Below are 15,904 nucleotides of genomic sequence, written 5' to 3'. Positions count from 1 at the left end.
TTTTCTCCTTTCCAAATTTGTCCTTTTTTTCAAAAGACCCTCTCTCACGCTGAGTTTTTTTTTTCCTCAGTTAACTTTGTCCCTTGTACCTCCTTCTCCGACCACAACCATTTTCACATTCTCCACCACCATCATTGTGTGTGGTTTTCAGCTTCACCGCACCACCACCCACTCTTTTTAAAGTCGAATGAAGAGGATAAGTTGACTGGTCATATGGAAAAGGGGTAAACTTGGAAAGAAATTAAATATTAAAATGTCAAATTAAATAAATAATTTATTATAAAATTATTAACAGATATCAAAATATTCTTACTGAGTAGGAGTATTCGGATATTTGGTTTAGGAGGATACAGCAACTCTCGTAGGAACTGGTCTTTGTACACATTAACTATAACTATGGCTTTTTAAGAATAGAAAATTAAAATAAGTTGATTTTTTTTTTCATAAGCTAAAATTAATTTATATACTTCAATATTTTTAAGAGAAGTTAAATGAGAGTTTTTATATAAAAAATATACAAATATGTTTATTTTAACTTAAATGAGAAGTTCAATTTATTGTTTTCTTAATATTTTCTTCTGGAAATATTTATAGAGAAATTTGTTCAAATAGAGCCCATAATTGAAATTAACTTAAGTCGCTATTGATGTTATGCTCAAGTTTAATTGCGAGTTATTTGAGGTGCGTGGAGAGTGGCTTCCATCTACTACTCTAGTACTGTTCTTCTGCCTCTAGCTAGCTAGACTTACATGCACCAATCCAATTTATAAAATTGATTGTAGAAAGTTTAGTTGCAACATAGGGTCGATCTTTAATCTTAAGCTTAACAATAGTATGTCAAACTATGTATCATCTATTATGGAATTTATTTCGATTAATTAAATAAAGTGTGAATTATTATAAATTTATTTTTTTATTTTTTTTATTTTTACGGATTAAAAAAGAGAAAAAAAAAAACTACGTTTCGTCATAATTAATGGTAGAGCAAATCAATCAACCAGCACAATCTGAAAACCATAAAAGTTTTTTATTTATAGTAATCTGTAGTACAAAAGCACCATTTTCTCTCTTATAATTTTGATTTACATTCACAAAGAAATAAGTATGATGCTCATGATGACTTGGCCACATCATTAATGCTACGAAGGATTGAAGTGCATGCAAGAGTCAAGAATATGCATTGCTACGAAGTTGTAAGTCACAATGCTAGAAAACACAAAGCAGTTCCTCTTATTTATTAAGTAGATAATAGACCTCATTGCTTGCTTTAGGCATGGGTGTTGTCCTCTACTGGAGGGTACTTTCCATAAGGTGGTTTCTTGTATGGTGGCTTCTTATATGGTGGCTTGTAAACCGGTGGTTTCGGCTTGTAAACCGGTGGTTTTGGCTTATAAACCGGTGGTTTGTACACTGGTGGCTTGTACACTGGAGGCTTGTACACTGGTGGCTTCTTAATTGGTTTGTAGTAAGTAGCAAGCCCTTGAGGCATGAGGATAAGGGCTGCAAGAAGCAGCACTAGGAAGGATACAAAGGAAGCCATCTTAGTGGGTTTGTTTTGGTGTTGGTGTGCATAACTCACACTTAGTGTTCGGTTTTTATACTAGTAAGGGCTCGGTGTAGGTGCTAGGTCTCAATCTAGGTCATTAATGACTTGCTTTGTCATTGTATTATATGCCAAAGTTTGGTGTGGATTATTCAAAAGGGATTGAGACTCCTAGGTCCCATGGTATTGTAAATGAAGAACCTAGACGCAATCTGTATAGTAATTAATAACAACTTAGTTGTTAGCACAAGATGGGCCAAAATTCGTTGTTGATAGAAGTGATTTCACACAGTTGGATTTTTAACTAATTAAGGTATAATGTTTGATCTCTAACTTGAGAATTAAGTTATAATTAAAGATATTATTTTATCTTAAAATGGGACCATATGATAAAAGAAAATTAGTTGAGTGACAAATAAAATATTTCAATGTCTCTCGGTTAAAAAAAACATTTTTTAAATTTCAAATTCAATAAATTTCATGCTTTTCTATTGAAAAGTCAAAAGTTCGATATAAATTTCAATGAGAGGGGACACTCCTTATCTTGTGAGAAACTTCAAGACATGTTTATATTAAATGCGACAACCCCACAAGCCTTGGCAAGTTGAAAAAAGGATTTAATAGTAACGTTAAAATTACTTCTACGGTCAAATTGCATCACTATACATGCAAATTATAGCATGTGTAGTGTCACAATCAAGATGTTAAAGACCACATTATATGATGAGTGTGTAACTTAAAAACGCTGGTTTTAATTATTTACTTAAATTTATGGTCCAAAGCCAGCGTAGTGTCGGCATTCGTTCGTCGTAATCAAGCATGACAAGTGGAATTTGAAGTACTGATGCTGGATTTCAGCAACAATGTATGTGAATTGCAGAACCCATCTTAGAACTCAGCTTTTGTGTAAATTTCAGAATATAATGGGATTAAATGTTCTATTAGAAATTATTGTTATACACAAAGCCCAGAATCAAAATCTTGCATAAAGAAATCAAGCATGCATTACTAACACTATTGGTCAAGTAAATGCATTATTGAGCGGAAGATTCGCTCCCCTCCACCATCGACCAAAATAGGTTAACTTGGACGCATGTCACGCATTGCTTTAAGAATCGGATTGGACAGAATTCAATCGGAATCCAATAAACACACCGGTCGGGATCGTAAATATATTAGAATTGGTGTAGTCCAGGTTAAATCCATTGAGTCTTTGATTGAATCAAGTGTTATTTTATATATATATATATATATATATATATATATATATAAATTTTTTGTAAACTTAATTTTATTTTTAACACATTGAATGTTTGTTTGTATTTGAAACTTATTTATAAAGTTGCATTGACATGAATATTGATGACTATTTGATATATTAGGTATTTTATAACGACAATCATTTTAAATTTAGAGTATTGAATGATTAAATAAAATTAATTAATTATATTTTTTATAATTTTTTTAATATATATCAAGTTAAACCAGTTTGATTAATGAAATTTTGATCTGATTAGTGACCTATTAATCCATTATCTTTATCAGTTTGATGACTCATCTGATTCTCTTAAAACATCGATGTCAAATTCTAAGAAATACCTCCTACTACACATGCTTCCAAAATGATAGGCAGCTACTTAAAGGTCTTGGCATCAAGAGGCCTTATCTGCATATGATTAGGGACCACTATGATTTCAATCTATGTTAATATGACACATAAGGGAATATTATTAATTTTTTTAGTAAATTGAAAAACTCAATTATGTATCACATAGAAACTGTCGGACTATAAACACCTTGTAATCCAAAACTACGTGTGGTAGCTTTCACTTATGTACATGCATTCAATTAAATTAGAAATGCTTTATTTTTATTTAGAGACAATCTTGAGACTAAAATGTTTAAGCTTATTAATTTTCACTCATAAATTGTTCCTTTTTTAGAAAGGATTTAAGTAAGGACAGACATTAATCTTAACCTAGCTCTCTTCTTCCAAAATTTATTCAAATAAAAATATATATAAGTAAATTATACTTTTGAAAATTCAATTATATTTGGAAGTGGCAGAGAAAAACCAAATTGAAACGGCTAAAATAATCTATAATCTACAAATTAAAATAATGATTTATATAATATCATTTGTTATAGTTAATTTTAAGCATTTAGCGATACTATTCAAATATTAACTATTTTTTTAATTAATTGACTTTTATAATATTAAAATATATTTTCCTTACTTTATTTTCATAGCACTCCTAAGGTTTTTCTTACAATTTATTTGGTACCGAATATATAAAAAATGGAAAATTTATTTGTAATTTTTTTTTGGAAAATCTAAAAGAATTTTTTTTATACAAAAAAAATTTCGTAAAAAAAACTTTGCAGAAAAAACTATTTTTTTTATGATTTCTTAGTGAATTTAAGGAAATTTAGTAGCACTCTTAAAGGTATTTTTTTAAAAAAATAAATTATAAGGTACTGATTTTAAAAAATGGAAAATTTATTGTAATTTTTTTGAGAAAAAATATGTAAGTTTATAATACAAAACAAATTTTGTAAGAAATTGTGCAGAAAAAAATAAATTTTTCTATGAAATTTGTAGTGAGTTTAATAAAATACTCATTTTTTTGTCAAAATTATAGCAAATTTACTACTACTACTACTATCGAATATTTTTTAACTATCATTAAACATGGAAAAAAATACTTTATAAAATGGGTGAGGCCCTGTGAAATATAGCAAGAACCACTATTTCAATGGCAGCATCCAAAATGTTTATATGAACTCAATTCATTATTTCTGGATAATATTAGAAGCAGAAGAGACCAAAGGATGAAAAGAAAATATAATTTTAAGTTACATTTTTTTAACATAAAGTTTCTTTTTCCTTCAATCTTTGGAGTGAAAGAACGGAAAAAAATAATATTGAACCTATCAATATACCAAAGACAAATTACAATTGAACCATTTGTGGTTTGTATCTAATGACAAAAGCGTCAAGAGAGTTAGAGAAGTTATGAAAAACCTAATTGTCGAAATTCATCCAATTTGGTGTTAGCTATCCATGAGTCGTTATGGACTTGATTGAAAGATTAAATCAAATATTTTGAGCTTAAGTATGGATTTTGTATTGTCATTAAGTCCTAAATTGAACCTGTAATTATTTAAGAATATTTTGATTGGTCGATTCTTGATTTCAAGCTTGGAATACATTAGGACCATTTTTATTAGTTAATTATGGATTTTAGACTTGTCTGCATATTTTGGGCTAAATTGAGGCCTATAGCATGATTGGTGATATTTATTTTTCCTTTTTAACGTGAAAAAACACATTGATACGGGGAGGTTGGTTACTATTTTGAAAATTAACTTTTAATTTCTTTCCTCCCCTAGGAGGTAATCCTATCCCCTTATGTTGTCCCATAATAATCAACTTGTGTCTTGTGAGTGAATATTGAATTTGGGAGTAGAACTTGTGAGTGAATACAATTATAGAATTTGGGAGTTTCTACTCATACGTAACCAAAATTAAATTTAATCCAAGATTATCCATCTGTCTTTACCTCTATCCATTCATCCATCTATCTTTATCATTATCTCTCCATCCATATATATTATATCCTATTGTATAACTAATTGAACTTCTACACTATCCAGGTGGTCGTTCCGAATGACCAACAAAATCAAATGACTAAATGAACAAACCTACAAAGCATAATAATCAATTAAAAACCCAGGCTAACATGAGAATAAATTGAACAGAAACCTTTTCTCCCTCAAATTGCTAATATATCTTGAAATTTCTGTTGACTAATAAGCACTGGGATCATTGCTAATAATTACAATATTAGCTGCATATAATGAAATCGATAGTCATAAGAACATACATGATATCACCAATTTTAGGGGGCAAGGGTTATTATGATTTTTCAATATTACCTACTGTTAAGAGAAAGGGTGTGGGAGAACACTTGTTTTCCAATAACTCAACATTTTATTTCAATTCGAATACTTGACTCCAAATTGCCTACTAGATCACATCAAATCAACTAGACTAAATCCTTTACATAAGAATAAGCAGGGACACTTCCGGTATTTCATTAATCACTGGCAAACAGAAGCGACGCTGCAAATAGCTCCATAATCTGCACAAAAAGAATAGTTTCCACTCTCCAATGCATATGGAAGCATCTTTCATTAGATGAGCACTTGTAAGACTATATACTCAAAAAGTAAAACCATATTCAAGAGCATGCAAACTTGCAAAATGTACACAGGACTTGCTCCAAGTAAATTAGTCAGTACTTGCTTGATGTTGATCAATCAAACACCTGAAGTAAAAACGGATAAAAAAGTCATTATCACAAGAGTTTAATTAAGATAGTGATAGTATAAAGATTTTTACATTATCAACTAATTAGAAATCATTCTAGATAGACTTTTAAAAGTCAACAACTTTCACCTATATGACTATTCATATTGGAAGACAGTGTAACTCAATACATTCTAATTATATTCTAAAAAAATAAATAAATTAACAAGTTAATAAAGAAAAGTAAAAGAATTCATTCAAGTGCAAGTGCATATCCTAAATTCATTTTCAAAAAACATACAATTTGGTAAGGGAAAGTTGAGAGGAGAGGGTGTCCTATTCAGAGGGGTCAGAGCATGCCATCAGTTTCAACAGGCTTAAAGTGCTCGGACATACTTCCTTCGTCCCTAAATATAAGAGTCTTTTTTCAATTATGTTTGTTTCAAGTTGTCTTTTGCATTAATTATATTTTGATCCAAATACTCTTAATTACTTTACAATAAATGTTATGTACTAAAAAGATAAATCATTATTTCTCTTATAAGGATTAGATAAGATTAACACACATTAATTAATTAAGTGGGGAAGTAATTAAGTGAAAGGAAAGATATGAGTCCCAATAATTTTAAGGGTAACTTTGGCAAAATAAAACAAATTGTTAACAATTTTAATACTATTAAATATATTAACTAACTTTCTTAAAGGGTGTGAATCATTTAAAAGAGTCTAATATTTAGGGACGAAGGGAGTACAATATTTCATTTAACCAAAATTCACCAAGTGAATTGACAATAACTTGTGACTTTTGAGCAATGCAAGTATCACTTGATTCTTTCACTCGAAAAGAAAATCATAGTAGGATTTCAACAGCTTTATCACTTCCAAACATCTAGTGTGTTTGGCATGTCCAATAAGCAAACTTGTAACTTAGTTGACTACATTGTAAGCTTTGTTTGACCAAATTAAGGTATTTGGTAAACAAGTATATTTCACTAACTTATAGCTACTTCAGGTAGCTTATAATTTATAAGCATGTAGTTTATTTTTTCCTTCCTTTATATCCTTACTATTTTAATATACCTTTACCCTCGATCTGTTCTTCAACATTGTTCATATGTAACTATTTTTTAATTACTTTTCTCTTTTTATTAATTTTTGGGTTATTTATTTCATATAATATTTTAGTATTTACTTTAACAGAACTATTTAATTAGCTTTTAATTAAATGTTTTTGACTACAAAACAAAAATAGAATTCACATAAAACAGTTATACAATATGTTTATGTTATTTTACATTTACCAACTATTCCAATAATTTTACAAAACACTTATAATTTAATATGCAAGCTTATAAACTTTTAGCTGGTGGCTTATAAACTTTAAAGCATCTTATTAGTCAGTTTAGGCGAAAACATAACCATAACCTTTTTACTTTTTGTTTCAGGCAAAAATTTCAAATAAACAGTTAAGGAATAGAAGTCATAAAAACTACTCGCATTCAATTTCTCAAATGCAATATCACTCATCTTTCTGTTGAATCTATGTTTGCTAACAAAAAACAGTTAAGGAAAAACTGTATGTACAAACCTTTTGGACTTTCCAAATTAGTATACACAGATCTAAGTTTCAGTAGATAACTACTCTCAGCAAAATCATGCAATGATCTATATCCTCGTCCCCCACTATCATCAACAGATTCGGTAGCATCCTTAATTGGTGATCTTCTAAAGTTATCAGCATCCTGCTTAAACCATCAACAAATTGAAAGATGAACAACAACAACAATATAAAAGCTAAACAAAACAAAAGACATTGAGGAGACAATTTTCAGTGACATACATGAACGACAACATAAACTAACAAGGCCTTCAAAGAGACCCATCATTGTTAGTAGTACACTCAAATAGGTGTAAGATAGTTCAATTTATAGAGATTTACCTGTAAAAAGTCTAGCATTTGCTCTTCAATTGTACCACGCATTGCTAATGTTTCCACATAAATAGGACGAGAAGCACCCATACGATGAGCACGACTAATTACTTGCTCCTCCATACTGAAAACATTTTGGTCAAGTTAGAAAATAATTAAACTGGATAAACATGCCAATTTCGGTTGAAGTAGAAGGATCCAGCAAATTGGGAAACCAAGAGATACACTGCCAGTCACTTTATGCAGCATGGTTCCAGTTTGCATGCTAAATCCCAAAACAGAAAAGTTCAGTATTGACAATGCATATTAGCCACACAGAAAGTTCACAGAAAATTTTACTATGCTCAACTTGAGAAGAAAATTAAATAATGTAGAATTTTAAAATTTCTCAAAATCATTTTATCCCTCAGTCTTAAAAGCAATAAAAAATTAATTTTATATTCTTGTTTGCAAATTATATTAGTTTGATATATTAACCTTCGGTCCCAAATTGGCTCCATTAGAAATACATGCGTAACAAAACTCAAGTCAAGACCCAATGCAGCACTTCCATCCATCAGAAGTGCCATACAATTTGAATCATGCTGGAACATGGCTAATGACTTCTTCTGGAAAAGGAAAAGGCAAATTAACCAACGGTCAGAAACCAAAAGTAAATTTTAATTTTAAGAAACAGTAAAAGAAAATTCCAGCATTATACCTTGTTGCTGGAATGCATTGGGCTATACATTCCAGTATATTTGATACCAGCAATAGTCAACTGCCAAAGAGAAATCCAATTTAATAGTTTGATCATTTGCAAAAGAATTCACAGATGCCAAAAAATAAAATAGAACAATTCATGAAAGATCACACACAAAATGCGGCATAAAACTGTACCTGCTGTTCAATGGCATGTATATGCTCAAGAAATTGAGAAAATATCAGAACTTTCTCAGGGTTCAAATTGGTCTTAGTGCTGCTCATAGAACATGTCTGAATTGATGATTTGTCATCACTTCTATGCAAACTATTCTCAATATGCAAATCATCATTGCTATTTTCTGTATTGAAGTATGTCTCTTCATTGGTTCCTCGCAAAGCTTTCAACCTCTGGACGAGATAGGAGACTTTACTACTAGATGTAGATTGCCAATCAGGATCCCAATTATCCTGGGTATTAAATAATCAACATTGCATGTTAGCATTGCAAACCAGAAAGAGGGAAAAAAAGATGAATGTTAACTGAGTTCTCCATTAACCATGCCTGCTTATATGAAGGTTGTAGCTCAATAAGATCTTTGGGTACAGGCCACTTCGGTTTAGGATTTTCAGGTCGGGCCTCTCTACTCTGCATCTCATACAATTTACTGCAGCCAGGATAAGTACACTTGGTATTGTCTATAGAAACACAATCAAGGCACAACAGATGCCGACATGGGGTAATGAGTGGAAGGCGACACCATTCCTTGCACCTTCACAATTTATTAAGAAAAAAATTAATAAACAGCAACAACCAGAAGAAAAATAAAGCCACAAGAAAGAATAAAACCTAGGTACTACCTGACACAGTGACCACCATACAAGAGATTATATCTTACGGAGGTATACTCTCCTGAAGTAGGGTCCAGACCACTTTGTACTAACATATCCATTGTTTCTTGAATATCTTCTCCAGCATGTGTAACTTTAATATGTCCAGCAACACAGCATGAAAGCCTCACATTTTTTAAAGTTGCACTACGAAATTTCCACTGTTTTGGATTCAGTAGACTCTCAATATGTGAAGGATCATTCCAATCAGCCATCAATATATTACGTCGTACAGTGATTACCAATTCATTGTAACTCCTAGCATGCTCCTCATTAAAATCTAGATAAACAACTTTCTTCGTGCATGGTGGAATGCTTTGTAAATCTATCTTTCTAGCACTAATCATGCATTTTTGAAGTAAATGTAACAGACGAGACCTCCCTTCCTCCATCTCTGCTTCAAATGGCCTAAGCACACCAGCTTCCCATGACTTTTGATTCAGTCCATAAGATTCTTCATGAAGGAACCTTAGCAATGGTTGTAGATGAGGAAGTTGGCTGTTAGGAGTGTTAGGCGTTGGAGTTCCTGTTAGTATCCATCGATTTGAAGCTATCAATGAAATAGCCATTTGCAACTTGTTTGTTAAGTTCAGGCTTGACCCAAGAGTGTGCCCTTCATCTAAAATTATCCTAAACCAATGCACTTGAATCAAAGCACTCCTCTTACGTGGGCCCCACTCTGCACTCAAACGACTAAAAGTAGTTATGACAACATCATAATCCCATGCAAGACAATGCACAGATGGCTTTTGATGATCAGTCCAAACATAAACCCGCAATTGACCAGGCCTCACATGCTTTTCTATTTGCGTTTTCCAATGATCAACCAAGTTTGCTGGAACAACTACCAGGGTAGCTCTTGACAAGTATAACCTAACAAAATCTAATGGTTCACGGAGAGCCATGCCAAGGGCAGCCACATCAAAAGTCAAATTGTTAAGATGTTGAGGGTAGTACCACTTGCAAACACCTTTCTCTACTCTCTTTAAGAGGCCAAATGCTTGAAATATTTTGTGGAAATGTCTATTAGATGCAGTACAAATGTTTAAAATAGGACCCCTGATGCCATTTGTTTCCATTCCTGCAAGCTTGTCTGTTGAAATTTTAGCCAACCACGTCAGGGCCTTCTTTGTCTGAGAATTTATCAAGGAGTAGTGCTCCTTAAGCACGCTAGTGAAAAAAGAAACATTTTGTTTCTCACCTCCACAAGTTCCTTTCAAATGAAACCCTGGCAAGTGTGTTATCTTACAGATATTATGAAAATGTTGTTCAGGGACACTACAACTTTGATACAGAGGGTCAGTGTTCATACTACAAAACCATGCTGCACTAGAATTAGCCATACTATTGTCTACAAGCTTTCGCCACTTGTGACAAGCATCACACTGAATCCATGTATCATTGTACTCAAAACAGTCACCTTTAGGCTTCCCAGGCGACTTGTTTTGAGATACATGAGATGTAACATCTAATGCATGCTTTGCTTTAATTAATCCTTCACCAATTTCTCTTTCCTTGGAAATCATAGCTTCATCTTCAAATGTGAAATGTAGATTTTTCTTTATGCGACTCAAACTCCCAGTGAACTGATTTGAATGCATAGATTCCTTGAAACATGCATCAACAGGTGATTTGTTTTCTTCCCTGGAACATGAATCATGAAGTTTAGTTATTTGCTGATCAGGATCTATCAATCTGGCTCTTTTGGAGGAGTAATCATGGTTATCATTAGTTCTGCTGGTATCTTGGCACACATCCCTCTTACCCAAGGTAGTACAACCAGTGATGTGATTACCACTAACACTGACCTCGTAATATCCACATTTCTGATTACCATTATGTTGACACCAGACTACTTGTGCCCCATCTGGCGGGTCTGCCAATGTACCTCGCGTCTTCATAATAAGAGAGAGAGCTGTTACAGTCTTACCCAAGCCAGGCTCGTCACAAAACATTCCTCCACGAAAATCCTTGACGGTGGGAGCTTCCCCAGTAACAATATCACCAGTTACAGTATTTACATGGAAACTAAAGCCATCTTCAGTTGAGAGAGCTACAAATAACGGATGTGGCAAAAGCTCAGCATTTCGCTCACGATGCAACATCCACTCAACTGCTGTCCTCTGATGAGGAAACAGATTTAACTTGGTATAAGGCATTACCGAAGCAGCCAAGGATCTTAAATGATGACATGTTGCAGAAACCCTAGTGAGGTCCATTGGGCCCAGGGAAGCTAAAATCTTAGTTAAAATATCATCAGATAACTCCCAAATGCCTGATCTGCAAATGTTATCCATAGGTATTATCTTGGAACTATTAAATGTCTGCCGCTTTCCTACACCAGGTAGTGCCTTAAAAATTTCATGAAGTTGAAATAGTATTTTCCTTGAAGAATTGCTCACACCGGAATGGAGCTTGCAACCAAGTACATGACAATCAGAAAGGTTCCAAATGCTCTCATTTGCTCCATAAGTCTTCCTACAATAGTCTGGATATGAAAGCATTGAACGTCTCTCATTCCAATCACAGCTGCATAAACATTTAGCTATTAGCTAACTAAGACAGCCAAAGACATCCGTTAAGTATATTCACACAGGAAAATGAAGGCAGACAATTTAATTTATTGTTTACAGAATTCCGAGAATAAAACCAGTGAGTGATCTTGTATGATCATGTTAGAGATGGTATTAGGTTTGATAAAATGATCAATTTGTAGTGTAATACGAAACTAGCTAAGAATGCATATTTTACCAATGTATCATATAAATTCTTTTGAAACTTTCCCCCAAAGCTTCTGATGAAGAATGGGTTGTGGTGGAGAACGAAGCAAATTTAGAATTGGATGCTTTAGATGAAGCTATCTTAGTTGAAGCAGGAGAAGAAGCTAGTAGGTGGTGGTGCACCAGTAGATGATTTGGAGGTTCCTCCAATTGTTGATGATGATGATGAAGGTAGAGGAAATGCCATTAAAGAGGACGAAGATCATCTGGAGGATGACAGATGACTTTCCTGATTTTAATTTGAATGATCTCCTAGTTTAGTGTGCATGTATTAAGTAATATGAACTTACTATGAGTTATGTTATGACTTATGAACCTATTTTGAGTTGAGTGTTATGTATTGAATTTTAATCTTTATTATGAGTTATGTATTTGCATTTTAGGAAGGATCTTATGATCTGAGATGCATTTTAACCCCCCCCCCCCCCCCCCCCCCCCCCCCAATAGAAATGGAAAGAGAAAGAAATGTTGAGTTTTCTCTCATCTTGTACAAAAGAGAAAAAACAATGTTTTTGCAAATCAACACAATGCATCAATAATTGTCATGATATTCATATAACCCATCAGGAATGAAACATGTGACCACAAAGTTACCGTGTTTGCAAGGCAATAGTCTCTACTCTCTAGTATGCAGAGTAGCTAAAAGAATCCGGCAACTACCCTTGCAAGAACATTACATCAGTTACATAGGTTACAACTATCTTCCATCTCATCCACACCACTAAATAATTATAGTGTATTTATAGTCTGTTCAGATTTATGTTATACATGTAAAATCTCATGTCAAATTGTAGAATAACATGAAAGCTACAATTCACAGCTTCTCGATTTACACATAAATACACACCAACACACGTGACCAAACAAGCAATAAGATAACCAAAGATTCAAATCGCAGACAACATCACATGAAACAGTTACACCATCTCTAGTAGTATGTACTTGTAGTCCTTCAATTAAAACCATGACATCTAGCTAAACTAGTTATTTATTTCCTTAATTTTATTTTTTTTTTAAAAAATGCCAAATTTAGCATGGTAACTGACTAACTGTCAAAGGACTAAGTAGTGCAGAATTTCAAAAACTTTGCTCAAACTGTAAAACCACGCTACACTATGATTTCAAACTTTAATCAAAACATACACCAATAAATACCACTCAACCACAGTTTAAAAATTAAAACCTCAAACAACTACAGTATGGCAAACTATTACTTATGCAGAATTCACCAAAATCGTTCATGTGATCTTTCTCTACACATTGCAATGTTATTAGTAACTAAATCCCTAAACATAAATACAAAGAATTCGAAGGCGAGAAAGAAGAAGCTAACCTCAAATGGCGAAAAACGGCGCCAGCGACGGGTCCCGATCTCGGAAACTGCCAGCCACTCCATACCTGAACGGGGACATACACGTCAACCAGCACCACAACCCTAGGAAGCGCTTCAACGCACACCACGCGAGCGTCGATTCTGGCGCACTTGCGAGTGACCATGGCGTGGAGCTGGTGAACCACGCTCACGCTCCCGTTCACCATTCCAATCTTGTTCCTTCTCTTGATCTTGTTGGAGCCGCCACCGCCGCCACCGCCGCATTGCAACGAATCGAGCACCGGGCCCAGAACGACGCCGTTCGGGGTCCGGAAGCCGACCTCGCCCCCTTCGCCGAAGATTTCGCATGGCTCGGGGAAGGGTATGTCGGTGGTGTCTGAGTCGTCGCGGGGAGTGAGTGTGAGAACCGTACAGAGGAAACCGCAGAGCTTGCGGTCCGCGAAGGAGGTGTCGCTGGACATCGTGGGGAGGAACCGGAGAGAATGGAGCGAAACTAGGGCATTGGATGCGAAGGGGGTTTGGGATTTGAACGGAAGATAGATTGGGTATCACCGAAGACCAGAAATTAAAAGTGAAGAAGAAAGGTCAGAGGAATCGTGGAAGAAGGCCAACAGATTAAGAAAATTTCACGGTTTTTTTGAAACGTGGGGAATAAGAAATAAAACGACGTTCGCTATGGTTACTTCTACCTTTACCAGTCGCTGCTCCACTCCACGTGGTTATAACTTACAACGGCTATTTGACCAATTTGGGTCAGTTTTTACATGGGTCTCTTTACTTCTACCTTTACTTCGACCTTTACCTCTCTAAATATTTACCAAAATGGATCTCTTTCAAAAGATATCACTTGTATGGATCTGTTTTTGATCAAATATCCGATCAAATTTTCAATTTTAATGATGCGGCATGTCATGTAGATATTAGATGAAGTTGCTATTGAGCACTGTTATTAGATTCGAATTCGAATTGATAATCTATTCGATCGTAATATTAGGACAGGAATCAACTTAATAAGTCAATAGTTAATCCACATTATTCGATATAAAATAAAAATTATAACTTTTATACTTAAGTATTTATAAGGAATACCATAAATATTTGTAAAAAAAATCAATAAATTCCTTTGTATAATAAGTTAATTTAAGGATATTATATTAATTTATGATTCAATTTTAAAATAATTATTTATCTTTCTTCTCTCATCTTTGTCCACATTAATTTTTAGACAATTTTCTCTAAGCATTAAATTATCAATCATTTTTTCTCTCTCGTAAACATTAAAATTAAAACATAAATTATTATAATATCCTTACATTAAAGTTAATGACAAAGGAATTCAATGGGTTTTTTTTTTTACAAATATTTATGGTGTTGGTTGTTAATCCCCTTTATATAGAAAGAAAAAGGAAGACGTTTCATATACATAAAGAAAGATCGAAGGACGTTTTAGGTGAGAATGATCTTCTTATGTGAGAATGAGAATGATCATTCTCATCCATTATATTAAAATGTAAGGTCAAGATTAAAATATTTTAAATTCAAATTAAATTCTCGTTTAATTATAAAATCTCTATAAGATTTATCAAATAGAAAATTAAATATTTTAAAGATTTAATTTATCATCACCACAATCACCACTATTACTACAACCACCATAACGCCTTTATTAAAATAACAACTCATACTAAAAAGAATATAAAATCTCAAAATTATATTAGTCCGAAAATACCTCATGTATAATAAATAAAGTCAAATAAATAAGTCTTTACATAAGTAAAAATATTACTCTCAAATATAGGTATCTAAAAATAACCGACACTAAAAGTATAACGTAATCAGTCACATTCGACATATTATTCTGAGTACTAACAAAGCTAAAAATGTATTTAAAGGTAACTAAGTTTTCAAGCCTCCTCAATTCCAAAAACTTCTTCCTTGTGCTTTGAAAACAACACTTTTAATGAGATGATAATCCTAGTGAATAAAACAAACTTAGAGTTTTGTAAATAATGTTGTTCTCAACTGGCGTTGTAATCCGAAAATCAGTCATGGTATCCATAATGAATTTAAAATAAGATTTTGTGTGTGTGTGTATACTCTAATAAAAATAAGATTAAAACACTTACAATTCATGACATTCTGAATAAATAAAATATTTAAATAAACAACAATACCTCAGTGTATTCAAATAAATATAACAGACATAATTTAGTGATTCCCAGAATCACAAGACTCAATTTTTTGGTTTCCAAAATCAGTGTAGATTTCAGATTCTTCAAAAAGTTTATGAGCTCATATTTCATGTAATGGTGTCTCATAGTCTTCCCTATCATAGATGAAGGTATCTAGAATCTCTCCCCCATCTTAGATGGGAGTATCTATAAATAAATATTATTCTCATCCCAGATGGAGGTATATAACATTATAATCTCAT

At 33.0% G+C, this 15,904-nt stretch overlaps 2 protein-coding genes across 2 annotated transcripts; both read right to left on the bottom strand.

The window, feature by feature from the left end:
• Positions 1–1,009: 1,009 nt before the first annotated feature.
• PRP3 (repetitive proline-rich cell wall protein 3) lies at positions 1,010–1,568 on the bottom strand. Its single transcript, NM_001250441.2, has one exon. The coding sequence runs from the start codon at positions 1,538–1,540 to the stop codon at positions 1,268–1,270; it is 273 nt and encodes a 90-aa protein (NP_001237370.1). The 5' UTR covers positions 1,541–1,568; the 3' UTR covers positions 1,010–1,267.
• Positions 1,569–5,517: 3,949 nt separating this feature from the next.
• LOC100803102 (F-box protein At3g54460) lies at positions 5,518–14,167 on the bottom strand. Its single transcript, XM_006591132.4, has 9 exons — positions 13,471–14,167; positions 9,328–11,886; positions 9,032–9,239; positions 8,665–8,937; positions 8,486–8,545; positions 8,263–8,393; positions 7,795–7,909; positions 7,444–7,597; positions 5,518–5,874 (listed from the first exon to the last, which is right to left on the bottom strand). The coding sequence occupies exons 1-9, from the start codon at positions 13,929–13,931 to the stop codon at positions 5,867–5,869; spliced, it is 3,969 nt and encodes a 1,322-aa protein (XP_006591195.1). The 5' UTR covers positions 13,932–14,167; the 3' UTR covers positions 5,518–5,866.
• Positions 14,168–15,904: the final 1,737 nt, after the last annotated feature.

The sequence above is a fragment of the Glycine max genome, chromosome 11 (genome assembly GCF_000004515.6).
Source record: "Glycine max cultivar Williams 82 chromosome 11, Glycine_max_v4.0, whole genome shotgun sequence".
In the NCBI taxonomy this organism is placed as follows: Eukaryota; Viridiplantae; Streptophyta; class Magnoliopsida; order Fabales; family Fabaceae; genus Glycine; species Glycine max.
Note: the sequence above shows the minus strand (reverse complement) of the source record. Positions and strands in the feature narration are given on the sequence as shown.

What these genes read in the sequence shown, in the direction of transcription:
- PRP3 (NM_001250441.2), bottom strand. Translation starts at nt 1,540, where the DNA reads ATGGCTTCCTTTGTATCCTTCCTAGTGCTGCTTCTTGCAGCCCTTATC.
- LOC100803102 (XM_006591132.4), bottom strand. Translation starts at nt 13,931, where the DNA reads ATGTCCAGCGACACCTCCTTCGCGGACCGCAAGCTCTGCGGTTTCCTC. An exon ending in CAATGCATTCCAGCAACAAG is followed by an intron (nt 8,394 to 8,485) that starts GTATAATGCTGG and finishes TTCCTTTTCCAG; the next exon opens with AAGAAGTCATTAGCCATGTT. An exon ending in GAGCCAATTTGGGACCGAAG is followed by an intron (nt 7,910 to 8,262) that starts GTTAATATATCA and finishes AAATGTTTTCAG; the next exon opens with TATGGAGGAGCAAGTAATTA.